Source organism: Rhopalosiphum padi, chromosome 1 (assembly GCF_020882245.1).
Source record: "Rhopalosiphum padi isolate XX-2018 chromosome 1, ASM2088224v1, whole genome shotgun sequence".
Taxonomy (NCBI): domain Eukaryota; kingdom Metazoa; phylum Arthropoda; class Insecta; order Hemiptera; family Aphididae; genus Rhopalosiphum; species Rhopalosiphum padi.
Window position 1 is genome coordinate 83781800 of NC_083597.1, and position 27070 is coordinate 83808869.

General features: G+C 26.4%; 1 protein-coding gene across 2 annotated transcripts; it reads right to left on the bottom strand.

Moving 5' to 3' along the window:
• Window positions 1-574: 574 nt before the first annotated feature.
• Window positions 575-26406, bottom strand: LOC132932295 (disintegrin and metalloproteinase domain-containing protein 9). Of its 2 annotated transcripts, XM_060998604.1 has the most exons (18): window positions 25959-26406; window positions 12983-13092; window positions 8627-8709; window positions 8470-8545; window positions 8316-8398; window positions 8134-8249; window positions 8036-8079; window positions 7786-7950; window positions 7559-7728; window positions 7271-7486; window positions 7110-7208; window positions 6675-6834; window positions 6457-6597; window positions 5135-5310; window positions 4840-5041; window positions 4569-4764; window positions 4368-4506; window positions 575-2970 (listed from the first exon to the last, which is right to left on the bottom strand). In XM_060998604.1, the coding sequence occupies exons 1-18, from the start codon at window positions 26065-26067 to the stop codon at window positions 1500-1502; spliced, it is 3756 nt and encodes a 1251-aa protein (XP_060854587.1). In that variant the 5' UTR covers window positions 26068-26406; the 3' UTR covers window positions 575-1499. The 2 variants fall into 2 exon arrangements, with proteins under 2 accessions (XP_060854587.1, XP_060854596.1); XM_060998613.1 differs by lacking the exons at window positions 8316-8398; window positions 8470-8545; window positions 8627-8709; window positions 12983-13092; window positions 25959-26406 and having other exon boundaries at window positions 7786-7945; window positions 8134-8248.
• Window positions 26407-27070: the final 664 nt, after the last annotated feature.

Consider the following 27070-nt stretch of genomic DNA (forward strand, 5'->3'; position numbering starts at 1 on the left):
TTCAGATATGTTTGTAACATCCATAAAATATTATGTGAATGTTACTATACAGCAAGGATAGGCAACATAATACTACTAAAAGGCCAATTTTTTGAAATTAAAAATCTAGCGGACTAGAGAACATAGAAAGCAAAAAGAAAAAGAAAGGTCAATAAAATTTACAATTTACATTTATTTAGCATATTTATAGCATGACACGACAGAACTGATAATTTATTAGCTATGTTAACTATGCCCCTTTAAATAATATAATTCATTATAATTACATTAATTTTATAAATATAATAAAATAAGATACAGAAAAATCCTAACATTTTATATTTTTATAAAGTAATTTGGAATGTAGCACGAGCCAGTTAAAAATGGAACGTAGGCGGATGTGATCCGCAGTCCACCAGTTGCCCATCCCGTGTATACATTATATAAGAATATTTTTTTTAAATATATGGTCTATTATAATATAAATATAATGATTAAATTGTATTATAATAATTTTAGTTTTAAAAGTTGACTTTTTATTTAAATTTTCACACTTATATTGTAAATTCAGGATGAAAAATCAATGCAATAAAAATATGATATAAAATTTGTATTTTATTTTCAAGTAAAAATGTAAAATATAAAATATAAGTACAATATATACAAATACAATAAATAATAATAAATAAAATAATTATATAATATAATAATAGACTATGAGGAACATGAGCCTTTGGCGTCAATAACATTAGTGTCTTTTTTCCTTTTCCTTCGAAGTATAATTGCAAAAAAAAAAATATATATATAAACCTAGCAGTGTAGAATTCAATAATAATAAAAAATTATACTGTTTAGCAAATTAGCAAATGTAACTGTTATACTTGTATACATAGAGCAATAGCTGGTAATAAAGCTTATAAATAGCATGGAGACAAAAAAAATGTATAGTACATGAACACAACACATATAGAATAATATACATAAACTTCACATTAAAGTATTAAACATAATGACTAGTAAAATAAAAAATAGAGAAAATAAATAAAAATTATGAATGGGAGTTATAAGCCATGAAGCCATAGGTAAATAATGCATCCCAGGTTTGGTTAATTATTTATTATTATTATAGTATAATTTGGTATGTAGCTTGAAGACTACACATAAAAATGAAAATAATATTATAAAACTACTCCGAGAAATTGAAATTTGCAATATTTTCTTTAAAGGAACTAACACAAATAAATTTAATTTTTGAGTAAAGTTTATCACATGGTTTTTTTTTTTTTTTTTAATAATAAGTCATTTTGTTCAAAAATAATAAAACAATACTGTATGTACACCAAAATAATTACACACAAGTAATAATTAACTCCTAAATAAAAAAGATAAATATAAGCACCATTGTGTATGTAAAAAATTGTATATAAAAAAGCGGGTGTCATGACAGCAGTCTTTCGTCCACCCCCCAAAAATAAATAATAATAAAACATCTTTCTTTATACTGTTTATGTCAACCACCATTACCTGTTCCCAGAAATAGTCGGTTTGGTCGACACCGGAGGATTCTTTTTCAGTACACTCCCGTGGCTTTCAAATCTCTTTTGAATATCAGCTATGCCCTTCGATGGGTATCGGCTACTATCCGAGAGCTTTTTTTTCAGACCCACCGTAGCTGTTAACGCCGACTTGCTGGCCACACCGACAACCGGTTTTGGAAACAGTACGGTCGGTTTGTCGGCTGTAGGTAGCTTTTTCGCTTCGAGCACGTCTGGCGAAGGGTTTAACGATCGGTTTTCATCACAGTTTTTGACCAAGTCCGGCTGATCATACGAGGCCGCCCGCGACTTGACGTCCACGGGACGCATGTACCCAGAACTGGTGGTCGAACCGGCCGGCGACGACATATAGTTTTCGTAAGTCTGCTGTTGCGGTGGAGGCGGATCGACGGCTGGTTTACTGGTGTAAATGGACTCGTGATTTCGTTCTTGTATCGCCGACACGATTTCGCCCAGCAACGAACTCTCTAACGACTTTGGTACTTTATATGCGCACGAGTCGTCATCGTCCACCGTTGGCCGCTCGTCGATCACCGAATAGATATTCTCCAAGTGTGGCTCGTCACAACTGACGTTTGCGGCCCGTAAAACGTCGTTTCTGCAGTCGGTCGCCAGCGGTCTAGGTATCTGGTAGTCGGCATGGACCTGGACCGGTTGCGAAGCCGGTGGACGCGGCGGTGGCGGCGAAGTGGGCCTCGAACAGGTGACAGCCGCTGCTGCTGCCGACGCCGCCGCCGTCGGGGCTGCAACGCTGGTGGGCCGCTTGTACTTCATTGACCCGAAGTTCGGTACGCGTGGCCTTTGATTGGTGTTGTTGGCAATGCGCAAGCTCTGAGCCCTGAGCACGACGGCTTTGTGTTGATCCGCCTCCAGTGGCAATGGTTCCGACGGTACGTTTATCTCCTTCTGGAGGATTGGGTTCGATATTTCCAGTTTTTTCAACTCTTCCTTGTCGAATTTCGCGTTGGCGCGGGGGATCGTGTTTTTTTTATCGTCGGTCTTTTGATTTTTCATAAACGACGTAATCCTGCGCAGTGTCGGATACCCTCCGGCTCCGGCACTACTGTTTTTGTTGTCCGCCGCCATCAACGACGCCGGTCTGGCGGCAGTTGGTACTGGCGGCGCCGGTTTCGACGGTATGGACACCAACTTGTGTACGGTAGACGACGTTGTCGCGTCCAACACCGGTTGACTTATCTGCAGCCTACCGCCCCTTTCGTTCAACACGGCAACAGCGGCAGGCGCAGAAGGTGCCGGTCTGCTTGGAGTCCGGGAGACGACCGGCTGTTCGTTTGGCACCAACGGTTTAATGCTAAATCCTTTGTAGTTACCTACTAGTTCTGCACGAAGTGAAAGTGGTTTTTGATTGTCTATCAATAATGTACTCGAGGGCGAAACAGTACCATTAGGTTTGTTACCGATTTCTGAATCATTGCTGTTAAAAGAAAATTTGAAAATATTTAACACCGGCAAGTGAAAGACCAATAGTAAAAGTTCAGTTGAATAAAATGTACATAATTGTGTAGCATGCATAAGACAAGGGTAATATTTCATCGACCAACAATAATTAGAAACACAATACGCAATATAAAGCAACATGTAAAATAATACAAGTGTAATTAGCAATTACTAATTAATGTTAGTTGTTAAGAAAAGCAATATAGTAAATACATATCCACAATTCACATCTAAGGCATATGTGCATTATATGTTATGCAAGAATTAGTTTACTAAACAAAAATATTTTAAATTAAATACATTTTGGCTAAATATAATGTTTTAAGTTTAAATATCAAGTAGATATTTACAAAAAAATTAACAAAAAATAAATATAATTGTAATGCAAGTATTAATTATAAATGATAATACAAAGAATGTACATTTATTAAATACTATTCTTCATATTATGTCTTAAATCCAGCATAGACGGAACCAGAGTAGTAGAATTTATAAATAAAAAACTGTATTAACTAGTTATACATATTATTGTTATTTTTAATTATATATTTTGTTTTTGTTATGCATGAGTTTTTGACTACAGTCTTGAAATTTTCTTGGATAAAATGTACAATTAGTTTATCGGGGTTATCAGTTGAATTTATCAATTTTATATGTGATGATAAATATTATATATACATTTTTTACAAAAAAATCAGAAATTAATTAGTAATCACATACTGACACATAATGTTTAAATTTTAAAATATGCAAAGAAAATATGTTTATTAATTAAATTGAATTAACATAAAAACCATACAAATGCATAAACAATTCTAGCTATAAGCTAATTATTATTATTGAAAATTAAAAGGGGTGGGTTACTAGCCGCATACAATAATCAAGTAGCCAGATCTCTAAGACTTCTATGCTTAGTGTAAGTAAGTAATCTCAATTTTAAAGTTGTCATAAGTTATATAAATTATAATTTACTAAAAGAATAATTATTTTGAATTTCCCCACACACCATTTTGCAAATAACTATTCACTTGAGGATTAGTTGTAGACATAAGATTTGTAATAATAATATCACTTTTACTTAGACGAGATTTCACGGCATCAATATAATTTGGCGATTGTATAGAACATGCGTTGTTGATATAAGCATTTTCTAAAATTTGCTCTGATGTATTATTACAAAAACTACTAGTCTTAGATGGTTCTGTGTAAATGTCATTGTTGTATTGCGTAACTAGGGATGACACAGTGTTTATACTAGGTAGCTGTCTAGTTGTAGTAGTAGTAGTAGTAGTGCAAGCATTGCTATTACCATCACCATCATCAACGACCAAATGTTGCAAACGTTGGATAAATGGCAAACATTTAGATACATACGATAGCTTTTTGCGATTAGTCTTATTCCAGTCAGACGGTGAATGATTCTTCGAACAATAGGCAAATAACAAAACAGCTAACAAGAGTGGAATGGCCCCAAATGTTAGAACATACATTCCAGTCATGAATCCTTTGAATGCTGAAATTAAAAACAAATAAATACTAGCAATGAATACAATCATAAAACATTATTTAAAGTACTGTTTGGACTGGATGCTGGTCCAGAATCGTCACTTCCTCCAGGACCAGGATGATCACAGTATGGTGGCGCATAACCAGTTTTACAGTGACAATGTCCTTGATTGTTGCAAACTCCATTTCCATTACAATTATCTTTACAATTTTTACTTTGGGCTCTAAAATCTTTCACTGCCACACATTTTTGGTTCACACACATCTTAAAATTTAAAACAATATATAATTCTATAAGATCAAAAATAATTTTTATAATCTATATTATTATAATACAAACCTTATTGTCACCACATTTTGCACCATCTGGTGTTAAACCAGGATCAACATCATTTAAACCCAAGTCCACAATAGCAGTTCTACAAGGTATCATTAATCCGTTAGAGTTAATAAATGTGTGTGATACGGTGGATACAGTTTCCATACCAAATTCTAAACGTTCATTTTTATGCTTACATTGTAACATGCCACATAGTACATTTCTAAATGAACAAATAGATACATAATACAATAAAACCAAAATTAAACATTAATATCTCAAAAATGAAAAAATTATTATAAAAAAATTAACCTACTCTGGGTTACATTTTACATAAGTCTGGTTCAGGCGATTATAACCACAGTTACCTTGTGGTGAACCCTTAATATTCATCATTTTGTAACACTGTTCATTTGATGATTCCCCAGTAGGACCCCATAATAAACGACATTGATATTCCTTTGTCCGACAACTTCCATTGAAGCAAAATGCCTATAAAAGAAAAAATTATAAAGTATAATTATTATACTTAAAATTAATTGATACACATGTTTTAAAATAGGCAAAATTATTAATTATAATAGGAATTAATATTTTGGGCATTAAAAATTTGTATTTTTATAATATTTTTAAATGTAATTGTTCTAAAATTTAACATTATAATGTTTGATATCCTTTTTTACAAATGGATTATCTTAGATATGAAATTAAAAAAGAAATAACGGCAAAAATTCAAACTGGAAATAAATGTCTATGATCATACAAAATGACTAAGATCATAATCACTTTCAAAAGATTTTAAAATACAATAATACATTAAATTAACACAAGTAATACAACCAGTAAATACATATGGACCTGAGAGGTGGCTATTAAGAAAAATTGATCAAATATTATTAGTTTAGGAGAGAAAAATACTGCAAAAGATTTTTGAACCTACTAAGGATTCACTACATGGTAAATGGAGGATAAAAATATTGAATTAGGAACACTTTTCCATAAACTGAGTATACTGAAAATGACAAGAAACAAAAGACTTCAATGGGCTGAGTATGCATAGCAGAGTCTAAACCAACTCATACACAGTATTAGAAGAAAATCTTTATGGAAAAAGATCACTGGGAAGATCACAATTTAGAAATGAAGACATAGTAATGAAAGATGTGGAAGTATTAGGAGAAGGATTCAACTGGATTATAGAGGTCCCAAAAGTGATGTATATTGACCTCCTGGGGTCAATTGTGACTTGCAAGGGATCCATGTCAACGAAAAAAAAAATTGGGGCTACATGAGGTGTAAATAGGGGTCCACGAGAGTTATTAGGTCAAAAATGGGTATATTGTAATTTAATTTAATTTGCATTTCCTATAGTTTTAATTATTAAAAAAATTAAATAAATATTGTTATTATTAAAGAAATAAAGGTATGAATAAAAAAACTTAACACGTTTTTAGTTACAAGAGGATTCAAGCATTGGACAAAAGTATACAAAGGTTGTATATTAAGATGGTCCTAGACTCCTAGTGACCGACTTACCTAATGGTTGGATATTCTATAATATACAATTTCAAAAACTTAACTTTTATAAAAATAATTAGATACCCTTAGAAGTTTAAATACAGCATATTTTAAATATACCTCAGTTGTATCACAAGCAGATCCGTCAAATTTGAACACATTATCTGGACAATACTCTGAATCTCCTGTACAGTACTCAGGTAAATCACATTCATGTGGAGCCGATCTACATTCCACACCGGCCAACTTCAAATGGCAAGTCTAAAAAAATTAAATTAAATTTTAACTATTATGTATTGAATATTTATTAAAATTAAAAGTAAAAAGTTTCAATTTACATTTAAATCACAACATTCCCCTGTAGCACAAGTGGCATTTTCATAAAACATACACGTATCTGGATTGCAACAAGGATTGGTACACATATGTTTTAAACCACAATCACACTGTTCTCCTTGTTCTACAAAACTATTACCACACTCTGGGCTTTCAAATAATCTAACAATAAAAGAATACAATTTAAGTAAATATGTATAATTATACGAGTAAACTGAGTGATTCTTTTATTAAACAACATTCATTACTTTAATATCTATTCACTGTTTTGAAAATACCTATTGTTTTATTTCAATTGGAAATAATGTAAAAAAATATTTTCAAAAAAGTTAATAAATATTGAAGTAATGAGTGTTGTTTAATAAATAAATCATCCTGTATATTAAAAAAAAAATTTTATTGGAAAATACTTTACAATTTTGTTTAGTAAGCTTTACCTAACAGGTTTATTTCTTAAACAATAGTCCATTCCATGTTCAAACGCAAGTGCTAAATATTCCAAACTACAAGAACTCCAATTGGTTGGACTCTGTGCTCTAAAGAAAAATATAAAATTAAATATATTATTTACATAATTTAAGTTTAACTACCATCTTACCCTGAAGAAGGCGCCATAACACATCGTTCATTAGGGCATTCACACTCAGGTGTATCATGTTCCATACCTAAGTTGTGGCCTATTTCATGTGCTATAGTTGTTGCTACTAAACCATGTACAACACTGTGGTCACTGTTTACACCCCCACTAAATTCATAAGTACATATAGGTCCTTTTAAAGCTTTACCAACAACACCATTTTCAAATTGGAGTTTTCTGAAAGAAAAAAAATTCAAAATTCAAAAACCATATACTTAATTTTTATAATTTTTAAAGTATTATAAATACGTTAGTAATTGAGCATTATCATTAGGATGATCTTTGACAAGATGCTCACGACGATAGGTTAAGAAATTAGTCAATGTAGTGTCACCATTTGAAGCTATTGTAATTTCATTATAATCAGTCCATACAACCACTCCAACAAGTGTAATGAATATGTTTAATGGTACATAAAGCTGAAAAATAACAATAACATGTCATGCAATGTCTTAATATTAACAGATATCACTTACAGAATTTATTATATTTGCTATATCTTTAGCATGCTGGTGGACTTTAGACAATTCGCTGTTTAACGATTTATACTCTTCTTGGTCAACAACAAGTACTAATTCGATAAATCTAGATTTATCATTTTGTTTATATGGTCCCTTCAAGGACCTCGTGTTTCTTCTATTCTAAAAATATTAAATAGATACATATTATATACTACACAAAATAACTCATTTCATAGTAATCATTGATAAAAATAAATCTACTTACACGTTTGATTTCATTAGGTGTTAATTCAGGAGCACTAGAAAATCCTGAAAATAAAAAGTTATGCTCAAAATTCCAAATATAATTTTACAATCACTTACCACAGGTATAATTAGTTTTTAGATCTTCATGTTTGTACAAAATATGGTACTTATCACCTGGTTCACGTTCAACATTTTCAATATAATGGTATGAAATCCCATCAAAAAACATTCCTCTATAAAAAGAATAGTCACTAATTATTAAATTGTTCTACTATTTTATAAGTAGTTATTATAATAACCTTATGCCATTACACGTAGAAATTGCTGCCCAGGAATTTGGTATATCACGAATTTTACCATTATAATTACAAAATTCAAGTTCCTATTAATATATAATTATAAATTAACTAAATATGATTAAACTGTTAGGATATAATAAAAATGTAAATTTACATTAGCTTTTGGTCTATTTATCACATGAGATCCATCCTTCTGATGTTTTTCAAAATAATTAATTGGAATTAGTCCTCTGTGGATAGAAAAAAGTTATAAAATAAATTAGTTTTATAATTATTAAAATTGTTGTTAATTAAATAATATTTTGACTTACCTATTAAGGCTGAGATCAATAATATATTCTTGTCGATTGTCGACAAATGTTAAGGTAATACCATGGGCATGCTCCAGGCCATTCTACAAAAGTACAAAAAAATATAATAAAACAAAAACATAAAAATAATTATCTTATTGAGTAAAATTAAACTTGTAGATAGCTTTTCAAACTATATCACTAATAAGAATTGTTGTGTTTCACCTACATAATCATAATGCAAAACAGAAACGATATATACAAATTTATTACGTATAAACATAGAACTATAGAAGATATTAATTTATATTAAATAGTTCACATATTACATTAATAATATAATGTAACTGAGTGATCAAATGGGGGGGAAGGTGCGCAGAGCCCGCAGTGGGACGAAGTTCCTCTACTATTTTTTTTTCATACCCCAACTATATTTTTTTACTGGAATGTCCGAATGGGGGGACAATATAAACTTATATCTAAAATAATTTTTATTAAAATGTGGATTTCAATTTACGTCAATATATAATGAATTTTACGATTTTTAATATAAAAAACAATAATTATTTATTTTGTTATCTATTTAGTATATTGAATAAATGTTGATTATTATTTTTTTTCTACTGTAACATGTAGGACGTAGGTATTACTATCAAAGTATATTAAATTTAGAATTTATCTGTGTAACTGAAAAGTGGTATTCAAGATATAAGTAAGGTCGGTGAGGGGGGAAACCCCACGGGTCTGTGTTAAGTAATTGTGCATTTGGAATACAGTTTTTAAATCGTTTTATTTAGCTCCTCTACTTAATTTTTCCCAATTCGAGTACTGAATAGCTTCAATGATTCGTTTTTTAAAGTTACTGGATATATAGTAGATGTCACTATTCAGACGTAATAAAAAACACTAAAACAGTGCCTGATTTTCTACATAGTATTATCCCCAAATACAATAAACTTAAAAAAAACATGTATTTTTAAATTTATAAAAATGGTTTATGTATTTTTAATTTCATGACCATATTTAGGATAATTTTTGGAAGACTAATTATAAAATAACTATGAATTAATTATATTAATTTTAAAATGTACACAATATTTTTTAAAGCATAATTATATTGAACAATCTATCTATTGTAATATTACATTAAGTTATAATATGATTTTACCTAAGTATATTCGATTACACTATTTTATAGGGAATGAATTAGACAGTTTAATAATATGATATCTAAAAATAAATATTAACTTTCAAAAGAGAACGTTGTCCATTGATAATGACGCGCACGGATGGACAATTTTCTGAATCTGATGAATTAGTGACAATGTAGTAATAATTCAGAAACGTCCTTGGTGTGTACGAGTATTGGAAGATCTTAGACGATGCCATAACAAAGACGATTCTTCAAGCCTCAAGGTAAAAAGCGATACGGCGCTCTACTTATAAGTACGGGCATACGGGTTATTGATAGCTAGGACTTAGTTTGTATATATTTACTGGTCGACTGTAGTACACCGTATACTAAGTAAAAAACATATATGTTTAATGAAAAGATGATTAAAGTTACTAATTATTTCAGAGTATATATTTAAATGTATTTCAACATTTCAAAGTTTTTAAAGCTTATTTTAAACATTTTAAGACTATTTTTGATGTTTTTATGGCATAGTGTATGACTTTGTAATTTAAATAAAAACTTTACGTATACAATTTTGAGAAAAAATAAAAACAAAGATTTTAGTTTATATTTGTTATATAAAGCCTGTCAATTCAATAGAAGAAAAAGAGATAAACTCAAATTCTACCAACTCATCAGTTATTATCTAATCAATATTATATTTTTCTGCATTTACTATAATTTTATCAGAAATTATAACTATACAATGATAAATGAAAAAATAAACATTGCTGTAACCCCGTAACTTATTTTATTAATTTAAAACCTAAATCATACTTTTGTAAAAAAAATATGGTTTTAGGGCATATTTGTCCATTTTTTATGCATATATTAACTGGCATGTTATACAATATTATTTATTTTAGTATTTATGTTTTACATTATACATTTATAATAAATTGCATTTAAATTTGGATTTATTATTTTATTTAATACTTAATTTTAAAGGTACTTTAATCGTAAAAATAAATAAAATATTACCCGTTTTGTAATTGAAAAAGAAATTGTTAATGCTAGTTAGTGTTTTTGAAAATATACATCATAAAACATATACATTTTCTAACTTAGTATTTAATATTAATTCGTTGCGACTTTAAACTTTAAATTAGGGGTCAATAAATCCACATTTATAATTACTATTTTATTATGAAAATGCTGGAAATGAGACGTAGGTACTAATTATTTTTTACGTAAAGTTGGTTAAATATTATAGTCATGGCTATGTATAAATGAATCAAGATTAAAATAATTATAAAACATTGTATATACTATTTTTTTGGACGATAAGGAGTAAATAAAATAAAATTTTATTATTCAATAATTTATGAGTGTCATTTAAAAGTTTCTAAAGAGACCTATAAAGGTTAGGTATATACACAATTGCAAAACACCGGAAATGCTATTTTAAAATCATAAAATAGATGTCTGAAAGTGTTTAAAGTTTATCAATATGGTAAATAATATTATCATTGGTGTCCTCGTTGATTATATAATCGCAGATGTAATATAATAAATTAAGAGGCGTAGTATCACCGGTCAATATTTTAAATCAGTATAGGTATAGGTACTAGATAAATATTATTGATGATATGTGTATTATTGATAAATTAGTAGGCACCCAAATGGCAAGGCCTGCTATAATTAAGCCATGGCACTATAGGTAGTCACATTAGAAGTCTAATGGTAAAATTGGATTTATTTTTTTTTAATCTTCTTTTAGTATTGTAATTTCCAACAACTACTCATCAGTCATCGAAGCAAATAGTGCAAATTGGCATTGAATACCAAAATTCACAGATAAGCTATTGCGTAAAAAAGTAACAAATTAAATGTTCTTAATGTATTTTGAACTTAAATTTTAAAATGTAGTATATCTTATCAAACAGAAATATGTACACTATACAACTGGTTCGAAATTGCCATTGATATTATTGTTTTTATAGATAAATCGTATATTTGTATACGACGATTGAAGATAATGTAATTAGTAATGCTTATATTGTGGTCCCACTGAGGCACTGATCAATTGGCTCACAAGAAAAACATGTGCGATGTGCAGCATAATACGTACATATATTAAATTATGAACTATTTGATGCATCAGAACGCAAAATATCAAAATATGAAATATGTACTATATGCGGAAATATAATAAGATTATGAAGGTATTACTTTTTCACTAATAATAAATAATAATGAATTTGATTTGATATGTATAATTCTCAGAAATTAAAGAATTTAAATTTAATTTGAAATTACTGGTTTTATTAATTTTATTGTACTCAAACAATTTTGCCACATGAAAAATTATTTTTTATATTTTTTAAATGCTTGAAAAACCATCAATAAAACTCAATGTTGGGTTTGATCTCTCAATAGACAATAATTATATAATTATATTTTCTGAATAAGAGTTAAAAATGTATTTCATTAATTGATATAACTTATAGGTACGTATTTTAAATTAAAATTGATTACTATCTTAAAATTGTTAGTATTTCACGAATTCATTTTTAAAATAAACGCGCAACAATTAATTATTTCTTTTTACAAAACTTCAAAGGATACAGGACATATTTTAGAAATACTAGACATTTAAGTGCCCCAAGGGCCAAGAGCATTCATTAGAACAATTGGATAAACTTTTGAAATACCAAACTTTTCCGTTTAATGAAAAGGGGATGTCTGGATATTTGTGCATTATTTATAAGTAGAGCTAATTTTATATAAATTACCCTAGGTCACCTATTAAATATTGTCTGCCTGCAGACTAAATATTAAATAGTATAATGCTGGAAAGAATTTTAATAATTTTATAATGTACAGTACTATACACAGATACCCATGTAGGCAGGAAACACAATAATTATCATGGATTTTAATCAGTTTAATTACAACTGATAACGTAAACGTAATCCATGTGATGATATTTATTTTAATTATTAAAATAGCAAAAACAGTGAGAAACCCAATTACATCAATGTCACGTTTAAAATTATTTAAACGATGTATTAATATGTTCTACATATTAAATAAATGTAAAATAATTGTACATATAATATAATATATATAATATTGTTTAGATTGTATTTATAAATGTATTATTGATTACACGAAACAATAAGCATGATTTAAGTATTTTTATTCTCATATAATTTCAAATAAATTAATATAATTTATAATGTATAATATGAACTAACCTGATTTATTTTGGTTGATTGAATTTCTCTTTTATGCCTTGCATTAAATAATTTTGGTTCTATAAATGCATATTTATTGAATTGATTGTCGATTTGATCAGTCATTCCACCTGTAAATTACAAATATTCAGTTAAGTATAATTATAGTAATATAAATTTCATACAATTGAATATATTTGAAAATAAAAAAAACTTCTGAAAAAGTTAAGCAGGAATCTACTAAAATTAAATCATCACATAAAATTGCTTTAATGTTCTAACATTAAATCTATTATGGAAATATAGCATACAATTAAAAGATATGCCAACTATTAAAATGCCTAACACCAACAAAATAAACATTTTACAATACTATTCTAAGGAAAATTACAATGCTCTTTAATTATATACTAATATTCAAATAGATTCTCATTTCAGTAGCTGATTGCTGGATTAAGCAAGTGAGGGTTAACTTCACCTCTATAATATAAATAGATGAAATTAAAAATATTAGTATTTAAATAGGTACAGGCACGTTTACAGGGGGGTGTTTTGGGGTTCAATCACTCCCCCCCCCCCCCGAAATAATTTCGAGTAACGAGAAAAAATTGTTTTATTATGTTGCAGCACAATTTGTATTGCTAAATTTTGTAAACCCCGAATTTTTTTTTTGTATACGTTCCTGAATAGGTACAATATATTTTTGATTGCTATAACAAAAGTATAGGATAGTAAAAAAGCCAACAAATATTTCATAAATTTAGACAAAACAATAATCGTTGATTTTTTGATTCGTTGATTTCATGAAATTAAAATCAGTGATGTAATGTCCGAACTCGAATATTATGTTTTTATCATATTCATATTCATTAAAAAATTAAAAATTTACAATATTATGATTATGTGCTACCGTGTGATACAAAAAAATAGGAATAATAATTAAAATGCTAAAATAATAAGTGAAGCAAAAATAAAATTAAAAAAATTGTACTGCAGAGCATAAAGACGGAACCAAATTTTTGATAATTATTTTACATCAATAAAAGATGACTAGAACTAATAATTAATGATGATTAAAGGTTTTTAATGGTTATAATAGTTCTAAATTAAAAGAAAATATTACAAATGTTTTTCATAGGCATTTTGGTGAGCATGTTGGTGAGCAACACCAAACAAATAACACAATAAAAAAACACCGTATCATAATAGAAACAATTTTTTTCTAAGTTCATATTTTTCACTTTAAATATAAAAATGTATAGTCACACTTTTTTATAGTTAAAAGTGTATATTTAAGGATAACTAATTTCAACTTAAAATAATTAACTATAAATAGTTTAAAAATTCAATAGAGCTTCTATTTAACTTTTAATAATAATAGGCTTCAATTATTATTAACCAATTAATAATTATGGTGAAAATTGTACATTATCAGTTAAATTTAAATAAGAATTTTAGATAACTGCACATTCAACAATACAATTTTAGATTCTGAGCAAAGCTAGAAATCTATTAGTTTTAAAATAATGGTTAACATCAACTATTCTAGAAAAGGTTATTTCTTGTCTCCCTGGTATTTTCCAAATGCATAACATGAAAAAATTACTGACAACTGACAGAACATTTTTAAGAAATTTAAATAAGTGATATTTTACATTACAAATCGCTAATTTTTTTATTATTGTTAAAAATATGTGCTTATTCAGGTGAGCGAAGTGAATCGATTGCTTGAAAACAAAATATCTGTATATTGTTTTGCTTTTTAATATTCTAATTCAATTTATGAAACTTTCTACCTACATTAATTTTTTTTAAATCAAATCAAACATATTATTTAACCTACAGGTTTTTAAAAAATACAGCAAAGTGTTTAAAATGTTTTAGGCACCTCAAAATTAAAAAAATATCGATAAAATCTTTCCAGGAAAACACAGCTAGATTATGGTTTTATATCTAAATTCAATAATATTTAAATTGATTCCCAACAAACGAAACTAAACGTGAAATTCTGAACGAAAATGTGTTACGTCGTTTGTAATACGAAGACAACAATTAATAATAGCATTATTTTGAATTATTTATGTTATCTTTTATAATCCAACCATTCCAACCTCATTATAACAACCATTGAAAGCTAGAAAGGTAGAGAAATATTATTCAATGGGTTTGGGAGTTACGATTCGAGCACTCGTCCTATTTACCTTGACACAAGCATAGAATGAAACAATGTATCTACTACCTACTAATAATGTACAACGTTGTATTTATAAAATTAAACGCCTAAAAGAACGTCTAAATATTATATTAAAAAAAATATTTTAAGTGAAGCTTAATTTACTAGTATTAACTATTAGTACACAATAAAATAAATTATAAATACATTTTTATTTTATTTTTTTCGTCTAAAAGAAATATATTTTCAATTTTCAATTCATATATATATTATACCATAAATAATAATAAGAAATATGATCATTTTGAAACACCATTATATGATACCAATAACCATGATTGGTTAGCGTCGTTAGCGAATACATAATGGCTAGATTGTATCTATAAAAATCATAACAACTATACATTTGAAGAGTTGATGAATTTTAAATTTATTTTAAATATACACAGCACACAAGTGTAAGAACTTTTTTTGGAAATTCTTCTATTATTTGATTCTTAGATCTTACGGCTAAATAGAAGTAGCAAAAAAAGTAGAATAATTACTTAAAGAAACATAGATCGTCATTGTAAAATCCAAAACGTTTTTTTAAAACGATAACCTATTAAAAAATTGACAATGTATTATTTACCCTACTACAAATATAATTCATAAATAATATCATACACCTTGATAAATTTAAGTAATCTATACAGTGAACAAATTAATAAAAATTAAATTAATTAAATTAATACACATTTTTTTAATATATAGACGTTTTTTAGGAGATAAAATAATAGTTTATGAACTTATATATAATAATTTTAAATTACATACATTAAATGGAAATGTAAACATATAAATTATAACTAATAGATAATTACTATGCAATTTAATTTTTTTTAATAATTACAGGAAATATCAAGCTTTCGAAAAAAATTTAAATAATTCTTAGTATGAATTCTTAGTTAAGAGAACACCACACCCGCATATGTCGTATTTGTCTTACAAATATACAACATATTATAGAAAAAATATGTTCAATAGGATCAATTTTGACATCACGTAGACTTTTGCATTGACTTTAACATTTTAAAAATATTCATAACTCGGTTTTTTACCTTTAAATTTGATAAGATAATAATTATAGGTCAATTCATTCTTATATTAAAGTTAACAACGCAAAATTAGTTCTACTGAATTCAAATTTGCTATGTTATACTACGTTTGTTAGATAGAGACAACACAGCGGGTGTGGCGTTGTCTTTATCATAATATTGTTCTAACTATAAAATAATTTAATAAGAGCTATAGTAAATAATATAAAATCTTACATACAACAATGATTTTAGAGGTTATATTTTCAAACGTCAACTATATGACGTATTGAACAGAAAAATATGTTTTACTTTATTTTATTAACAATACAAAAAGGAGATAGTTAAATTATATTTATAGAGATGTAATATTTCACCATTATAATGTTAATTTTAAAGTATACAGATTATAGGTATAGGAAAAATATAATTTATAAATAAATTCCTTTCAAACAGATAAATTTAACACAGCCGAAATAAAGATTAAATAAAATACTCAATAAAATATAAAGTACCTAAGTACATTTATAGTTTTAAAATCAATCAATTGTTATATAATTTATTATAACAAAAAAAATTAATAATAACATAATAATTTAAATATTTATGATGATTTTTAATTAAAAATATGGTTCTGAAAAATGATTGAAATTAAGATCTTTTAAGAAAACGTTTGACCCAATTTATTGTTTCCTTCTTACAAGTGCGTAACATGGCAAATTGGCGTATAGCAATTAGCAGTTCACTTTTTGTATCATTAATTATAGTGAATTAATCAGTTATTATACCAAACCTGGTAACAATATTGTCTATGGTTTGTTAGACATTTTTTTCCAATATTTTAATTTTTAAATACGTTTTTAGTGGGATAAAAGTGATCATAACGATAACTCATTAATCTGTAACTGATAAATCAGAATTTAGTCTAATATTAAAACCAAAAAGCTAAACATTAACTACTGGGTATAAATTTGTTATATTATGTATTTGTAGAATGGAGATAAGAGATAACAAATGTGGGTGAGCCGTCTTCTTAATATTAAGATTAATGTTTTATAAAATACAAATTGAATATATATATATTTAATTAGGAAGTTCACTATTTACGAGTATTTTCATAAAAATACTTTCCAATAAAAGATTAAAGTACTAAAATAAAATGTAGTAAATACTGTCAATACTGATCAATGATTTGATCTACCTACTTCATATTTTGGATACTTCGTTTCCATTATGTAATTACAAATTATGTACTTAAATGATTTGCAGACATTATATTTTAATTAACTAGTTTATTTAAACACATACCTATAAGAAACATTGATTTGTATAATATTAACTTAATAATTTTACTTTCTTATAATTATTATTCGTACGTAATCGTTGGAATCCGTTACAAATAAAAGTAAATGTTTATCAAGTATAGCTAACAGTTTTACTAAATAGAAATGATGATGAAACGTTAACCACCACAATGATCGAATATTTCAATGACACAGCGAATCAAATGAGTACAAATTAAATAAATTGCATGTCATAGGTATATGATAGTTAGTTATTCGAATGATATATTCAATATATATACATCCTGCATAGAATGGAACAATGAAATGACCAATGAAATTAACTTTAATCGTATAATAGTTAAAGGATTACATTTTTTTACATTAAAATAGAAAAATATACAATTTATTCGTATACGATGTAGATAATACGCAAGTAAAATAAACAAAAGCAGTATTGAATGATAGATAGAAATCTCATCATGACGTCATCTCGAGAGAAGATATGAGCGTCTGCGTCAAAGATTAGCGTTTAAAAATTTAATGATTTAAGTAAAATATAAAAATTTTATTGGTAGCCAAAAAAGAATTGTTTTAATATTACAAATTACTTACTTAAAAAAAAATCCTTGTAATTAAGATTTTAAATTGGATTAAACGGTATGCTACATTGAAAATTTAGAAATATGTATATTTTATTGACAATAATAAATATAACTAAAATCACACTTCATCGTTGTATATAAACCAGAAATCATAATATTATTTTATATTATTTTAAATTATAAAATGTGAATCCTAACAAATTATTACATTTTTCTTAAGTTAAATTTGAATGGTATTTATAAAAAAAAAGTTCTGAAGAATGAAACTATCATTGGTATTATTCGTTATTATGACTCATCATATGACTTCTTAATACCTATGTCATATTAAAACTCAAGACAGCGAGACCTAGTAATTACATGATTCAACTTCCGGTTTCGTCTTTGAATAGCATTATTTTTTTTTTAATATTATCATTATACTCCCGGTATATTGTTTATATATTATATTATATACATAATACGTATATAATATATTATATAATATTAGTCTATTAACTATTTGACCTAAATATGTCGAGTTTAATTTTTATACATATAAAGTTGCTAGTTACAATACTGTATTGTTTACTCGATCTTATTATTATTATTTTATTTATCTATTGAAGATCATTTAGCATAATCTTTAAAAAGGTTTCATAAGCAAGCTATATATACATTAGTACATTACATATATAAATCATTACCATATTGGTAACTATAAATAAAATGGGCCCTACAACTATAAACATTGTATTTAACGGCCTTTGATTTAGGTACTCTAGAAATTAATTTTGTTTTAATATTTGTTGGTCTTACTAATTTCGTTACTAGAATTAACTTGACGTTTTGGTAAAACATAAACGGTTATCAAAACAAATATTGTGTAAAGAACTTTTTTGGAGGATGAAAATAAACAATAAAAATATTTTTTAAACAAGGTCTGGTAATATTTTTTTTAAATATTCGTGTTGTTTGTTATGGTGAAATATCAAATAACACGTTTGTATAGTCTATATAGATACACAAGATTACTGCGTGTTACAAGAACAAACGCATATTATTTATAAACTGGTCATCAAATAAAAATTAAATATTATAGGTATAAACTAGGTGGTTATTCAAAAGGTAAACACTCATTTTTTAAACGTTGTAACGCTTACCAAAGCATAATATTTTTGTTATAATTTAAATGAAAAAAATCAAATTTTGAGTAGTTATTAACTAGTTATTTAAAGTTTTGATAAGTGAAAAGTGGAAAAATAATTTACGGGGAAATTCCTGTTCTATTCCACATTTCCACTCCGCTAATTTAAACTTTAGACACTAAAATAGTTTAACTTTATTTTAAATATTTAAAGGATTCAATCAGGCGTGGATTCAGGAGGGAGGGGGCTATGAGTACTCGAGCACCCCCTATTGTCTAAGCCACCAAAAGGAATATTTAAATTTATTACTCCAGAGGAAGTTATTGAAGAATTATATGTGTAACAATATATGTAAGAAGTTGATGTAATTTTTAAGTTAATATTTAATAAAACTGATGTTTGAAAAAAAAGTTAGCTCTAATAAATTAAATAGAAAGTAAAAAGGTGTAACATTATTTTTTTCGAGCACCCCTGTTAAAATTTACTGGATCCACGCCTTGATTCAATCATAAATATAAAATTTTAATTTTAAATAATAGTGAAATATTTTAACGTTCTAGAATTATTAGTTATTTAATTACAACATAACAAAAATTGTTAAAGAGGACGTGGTACCCGTATGTGTTGTTTCCGTCACACGTAGTATTACGATATAGACAAAACGCGTTTCGCAGTCTGAGTAGAACTCGTTCAATTTTGATTCTAGAGTAAATTTAATATACCTAATATACAATTAAAAGATGACAATATTTTGAAGGGAAAGGCGATGAGATTTTTAAAAAAAAAATTTTAATTTTGAAAAGTTAAAGATTATTTAAAAAATTTGAAATTTTCACCATTTCTAAACGATGTAATGAACGTTATTATATTGGGAATAATGGAAAAAACTTATTGTCTTTCCCTCCATAATATTGTCATATTTTAATATGAGTAAATATACCTATTATAAAATTAAAAGATGACAATATTATGGAAGGCAAGTTTTTTCTATTATTTCCAATATAACGCGTTCATTATATCGTTTAGAAATTGTGAAAATTTCAAATTTTGTAAATAATCTTTAACTTTTCAAAATTTTAATTTTTTTAATATTTAATTAATATTTATAATAAATTGAATCAATATAAGTTTAAAAAAGGGTTAAATAAAACATAATTTTTAAATGTTTATAAATAGCCAAATTATATATTTAGGTAATTACATTTATTTTGAAAAATATATCATGTCTAAAAAATGATAAAATAAATATTTGGTATTTTTGTTTTTAATTCTGATCCTTTAAACTATAAATTAGTTTCAATTTGTTTTAAAAGTAGAAACTACCCTCAATATTGAAAATTAAAGCAATTTCTGGCATAAAAAGTTTTTCAGAACAAAAACAACTTACCTATTGTAAAATCAATATATTTATCGCGCTCATAATTTTAAAAAATATTTACGTATCAAAATTCAAAATTATAGGTTACTTGTAAATGTTATAATTAAAAAGCTACTTAGCAAGTTTGAATTCATTTCTGTTTTACTTATTTTTTATTTTTACTAATTTAAAATAATATATATATATTACTATAATAAATTTAATAATATAATTGTAGCCTGTATAGTTAATCAATTCATATCCGTCGTGTTTGCTATTTTTTATCATTTATTATTATGTTTTTAAATACATATTTTTATTCAATATAATAACAAATTATACTAAATTAAAGATAAATTAATTAAACTTCCTTTGTTTATTACATTTCTAACATGTCTTATCGTTCTCTGCACGTGTTATACAAAGAATTATATTTGCATCCGTGACGATCCATTTTCAAAGAAAATGCTCGCTTATAAAGGGTTGAAAATGTAATACGAGCTTGATATGAAAACCAAATCTATAATAGTCATCCCGCATAACGTTGAATATGTATATATATATATATATAAATAGAATAATGTACCTATGTTTCTAACATATTGTAATATTATAAACCATTATAGTGACTAGTATTTAATCAACCCATAGTTATTTTAATCTATAAATTATACTTTATGTAAGTTGAACTATGACATTATGTGTCTATGTTGTATTATGACTTATGCTGTAACTATATACGTTAGTTAAGAAAATAATGTATATTTTTGTTTTAATGTAATGAAAAAAGCAAAATAGGTATATACTTTTATTAAAATATTTACCTATTAATCACTTAACAAAAAAATAAAGAATAGTGAAATAAAATATAAGTATCAATTTTTTAATAATAGCTTATCGGAAAAAATTAGAATTTCAATTCTGCAATTGCATACTTATAAATTACTATATAAGATGTAAAAAACTAAAAACAAAGATGTTAAGATTTGTTATTTAAATTTATTTTGATGCTCTTAATTTTGTTTATGTTTGATAGTATAAAAAAATGTTGAATCACTTGAAAGTGTTGACTTGTTGATACTGATGTTTCACAACATTCACAGAGTTATTGTATATAACTTTTCAATCGTTTTGAAATATTTATTAGGAAATTATTTTAAGTGTGCAGTTACCTTATTATTTAATGGAAGTTATAATTTTAGGCATTTTAAACAATTATATAAAAAACGACACAAATTCTATGTACGAAGACAAAAAAGAACAGCTACAGTACAAATAATTTAACCTGATCAGTATCTAAACTTTAGACATATATACTGAAATGATGCCTACTTATTGGTAGATTATATGAAAATGGAATTTAAGTTAAATATGTCAAAGAAATTTGGGATTATTTCAATTAGAATGATCTAAATTATTTACATTAAATCAGATTAAATATATCTTATTTCAGTAAAAATATATATTTACAATAAAATCCATTCTCTAGTTATAAATTTATGACTAAGTTTTCAAAACCCACGGCAGTCGTGTAACCACATGAATTTTAAATTACATCCGAATTGGTTCCTGATATGTTATGCGACGGACGTCCAAATCAGTTCCTACTGGTATTGAATGAAAAATCTAATCTTATTATTATAAGGAAATATAATATTGTCTTAGGTATAACTTTATATAAAATAATTTTTTTAGATATCCCTGCATATCCTGTTAGATATTTATTAGATTTTTTAAATTCCCATAATACTATATCGTATCTAATATATTTTCTATAGTACATACTACATAACGCTTGTGGTGAATTTCTGTAGAAGTAGGTACTGCACGACGCACGTGTTTCATATATACGAATAAGATAATAAAGTATATAATTAAAATTGTGTGAATAACAATTCAGTTTTTTTTATATTCAAGGAAATAGAAAAAAAATCTTAAAAACCGTTTCGGTCGCTATGTTTCCCATCGCTTAAGTCTAGCACTAGACCAACAGTAACACATGGGTATTATACCGTTTATTAATTTTAAGTTTTTATTTTATTATTGTCATAATATTTTTGGTCTCACATAATTTTTATTTTGTAAATTAATAAAATTATTTTTAAACTATTATAATATCTATTGTAATATCTTTCTATTTTCCTTTAATATGTATAGATCTGCATACAATTCTTATTTTTAAATCGCTTAATATTTCTGTATCGTTATACAAACTAAAAAGTAAGTAGAATGCAAAATGGCAGCAAATAGACGGCAATTACTAATTAGACAAATCGGCTAATGTTATACGAAGTTGTAACATGTATGTTAATATTTTTTTAAATATAACTTAAGAATCGAATTTTGAACGAGAAGTTAATTTGGTTATTACTTTATAAGTTTATAACACATTGCAATTTGAAATGTTTTAAGCTATACACAAAATTAGTTCCACTGAACAAAAATTTGTCATAATATGTTATGTTTATTAATGTAAGACGGAAATAGCACATACAGGCTCGGCGTCCTCTTAAATCGTGAATTTTAGTAGTATCTCGACCAAAAATTTCTAGATAGGGGTAAATTCAGATTATAGTCATTAAACATACATAGATACATCATATTATTAAAAATTATGATATTTTAGGAGTTGTCGTCATTTTTCTTTGTAATTTGTAATAATACTTGGAAATGTATTCGCTGTTGCAATTGAAGTCAAAGATAATTTATACTATCTTATAAGATAATTTTTAAATATTTATTATAATATTAGGACTATTGTTAAAAGCATAAAAATGGATTCTTGATCTAAGTATAGGTACTCGAAACGATTGCAACTAAAATAAAAGCAAAAGGGGAAATAACCGCTAAGCAGCTGCTTTTAATAGTATTTCTCGATTAAACGGTTTTAAGAGATGTACTATTAACTACACAGTATAGTGTAAAACTATTAGATGTGCTTGTTCATCAACTAGATTATGTAAATCCTAATTTTGAATTTTGTACATTTATTTATACCTACTTATCACACATTTTTAAAGCAATTAATCTATTATATATTGGAGTTGATTTGTGTAAATGTGTAAATAGTAAATACAGATAAAATACATAATAACTTTATTAGTCTTTAATCATTATAGTCAAAACATAAAACATTCATTATAAATACAAATTATAAATTCATAAATAGGTTATAAGCTTATAGCCTATAGGTATAAAGTTTATTTAACTTATTACTAATGTGTATAGTAAATAAAATTACTTCTTATGAACAATATACTTATTAACAGGGAAAAACTGAAATATATATATGTATATGCAAAATATTTTTTACCTTCCTCCCTTGAGACTTGTCAAGGACTACTACTGGTTTGTGTAAGAAGCACCGATTAGGAATTAAAATTATTGTTAAATAGATAATAAATAGATAATATTATAATATATGTTTGTTGGGTTTAATAACTAACCTACATATATCCTAAAATAAAAACAATTGTCCATATGGCAGAGAAGAGATTGATATAAAACATATAGGACATGGCAAATGTTAAAACATTAAACTAATCAACAACAAAAAAAAAAAAATTAAATATCTGTACAAATACATGTAATATTTTATAATATTTAGATATAACAGTGAGTACTACAATAATAAATATCATAAATTAATGATTATTTTACTTATAAAATATTTTTTTAATTAGGTAAATATGTAAAGAAATAATATCAGGTAGTAAAAATTGAATCACATGAATGGCTTCCTATTACATCAGTTGCGTCCTGTTTTAATCATAAAAAAACACATACCATATAACCCGCCATATAACACAAAAATTGCCTACCATCTTTATTCAAGGTAGTAAGAAAATTAATCATAATTCAGAAGTTACAATTAGGTATTTTTAAAAACAATTATTGGTTTTAAACTTTTTTTATAAGATAAGTATCTTAAGATATTAAAAGAAATCATAAGTTTAATATTATTTAATCATTTAGGACACTACTCATTTTTAATAATTTACACTGTATATTTTGAAGTATAGTGTTACATGTGGTTTTATTTTTATTATATAACAATGAAAGTTGATATTACAAATTAAAAGAAAAAAAAAGGATTAAAAATTGTTTATAATTATAAGTATAGGTACCAACAATTTTAAGCAAATTGCAAATATATTATATAATAATAAGTATCTAAAAAACAGTAAAAAACATGCAGAATATATATATCAACATTTACTACACACTGTTTAGTTTTTGTAGGAAAATGGGGGGACTTTTTAATCTATTATAAAAAATTAGGTGGATTTTAATTTTCAATGGCTTCAACTATCAAAATTGTGTTCTTAAATATGTATAGAGGTGAGGTATATACATTTAAATAAAGTAAATACCTAAATAACTAATAAGTCATAATATACTTGATTTAATGTTATAAAACTAAAAGTATAATAAATTTTGAATGTTAACTTTTTATGAAGGGATTTGAAAACATCCTAGGGAACTTAAGACCTCCTCCCTTCCCATCACAATATCTTTCTATGAACACAATAATATCTACATATTAACAATAAATACAAGGATAACCGAATAAATACTATGAGAAAGAAAGGATATTTTATAATTTTAGAAACTGCTTGTAATCTTGTATAATCAATCAAATTGCCTCAGAATAATCCAAAAGGTAATTTGATTGAAAAAAGAGTAAGACTTTTTTTTTAATGTAACTTACTTATGACCACCAGTTAAAATCAGCAATTATTATTAGAACATAGATATTATGCATACGCTCTACACAAAATTATTGTTTAAATGGGGTCTACAATAAAAAAAAGAATTCTTAAGATAAATAATATAGACAATATCACATATGTATTTAGCTCTAATGGCAATATGCCAATATTACCTACTAATGTCAGTAATTTCTCGACTTAAATAACACATTGTCAAATTATATTTCTTTAACATTGTAAATTGTAATTCAAAGAAAAATACATTGACTAGAACATAAAAAAATATGCCCCCATTGAATAAAATATGATAAATTTAGCTATATACTTAATTCAGTAGACTGCACTTGGTAAATTCATCTACATGATAAATAATTACCATTAGATTTATGAAAATAAGCTAAAACTAACAGTAATAAGGACTACAATATACTCTTTTAATCAGAAAATGGTTGAATTTTAAAATAGTAATAACAAACATTTTTAATTGGAACTATTTCGGCATCTGTATCAGGTTTAATTATAACTTAAGATATTATAAAATCGAAAAGAAAAGGTAAATTATTTACAACTCAATATATTAGTTTTTAGTATACCTATTTTAAATCATATGATACTTATGATGTATACAATTAATATAATATGTTATAAAATTAAAAATACTCACAGCAAACATATTGAATATGAACTAATGTTAAAAATGTGAGAACTAGCACTTTCAAAATAGGCAGTATATGATACAGATCCTTTGATGTGAGCATATCGTCGATGAGCATTCATCAAGCTCAGTCTGCTGTTAAATTTTCAATAGGTACACAAGAGTAGAAAACAATTGTGAGGATAAAAAATGTTAACACTATCAACCGATTTACTATAGTGATATTTTGAAATGGTGAAACACTCAACACTGTAATCGAACAATAACTGTAGAAAATGAAAATATTGATATTATTAAGTATTAAACAGTTAAATTATAATAGAATTTAATTATTTCACGTGCGACTTGCCGAACCCTACGCATGAGCGGACGGAACAGATGAGCGAACGATAATTAACTAAACGTTGTTAAAAAAAAAAAAAAACTATCACGATTTTTATTTTTTACCATTTCCACTTCCTCCGGCTAAGAGGATTTTTATTATCTTTATTACTCCCACTTGTCTTATCAACAACAATAATAATAACGTATAACGTATATATATATTATATTATATCAATAGCGATATATAGGGGTCGCAGTGCAGCCAGGTTCGGCCGCCGAATAAATCTTTATTTTCCGTCCGCCGTTGTTCACCGTCAAGTAGAGTAAGTACGTAAAGACGTCGCGACTCACGAAACTAAGGCACTGTAGACACAACTTTATTGGGCCCTAACGAAACCGTTCCGAAAAACGCAGATGCTGTGATATACCATCTTTGCTGATATAAAATATATTACAATAACGATGGACAAAAAATGATCAAATGAACAATAAATAATCATAATATTGTTTTTCCAAACACATGCAATCAAAATAACAGTAGCACATATTATTATTTACAACAAACATTATATAACATAGTAATTTTCCTCATATGAGTCATTTCACATCAGACCATAATATACCAATCATCAGTCGCAGAATAGGTATAATACGAGTAATATTATCTATTTACTATTAAATTGCAATATGTTTTTATTATGCGTGACAACTATAATAACGAGACACGAGTCATGCATAGTATTATATCATAGACCTATAAAGATTTATATTATAGGTCTATGTATTATATACATCGA

Excerpts from the sequence above, each read along its gene's own strand:
- LOC132932295 (XM_060998604.1), bottom strand. The coding sequence starts at position 26,067 with ATGCTCATCGACGATATGCTCACATCAAAGGATCTGTATCATATACTG. Across the intron at positions 5,042-5,134 it reads TATGTAAAATGTAACCCAGA|AAATGTACTATGTGGCATGT; the intron begins GTAGGTTAATTT and ends TTGTTCATTTAG. Across the intron at positions 4,765-4,839 it reads CAAAATGTGGTGACAATAAG|ATGTGTGTGAACCAAAAATG; the intron begins GTTTGTATTATA and ends TTAAATTTTAAG.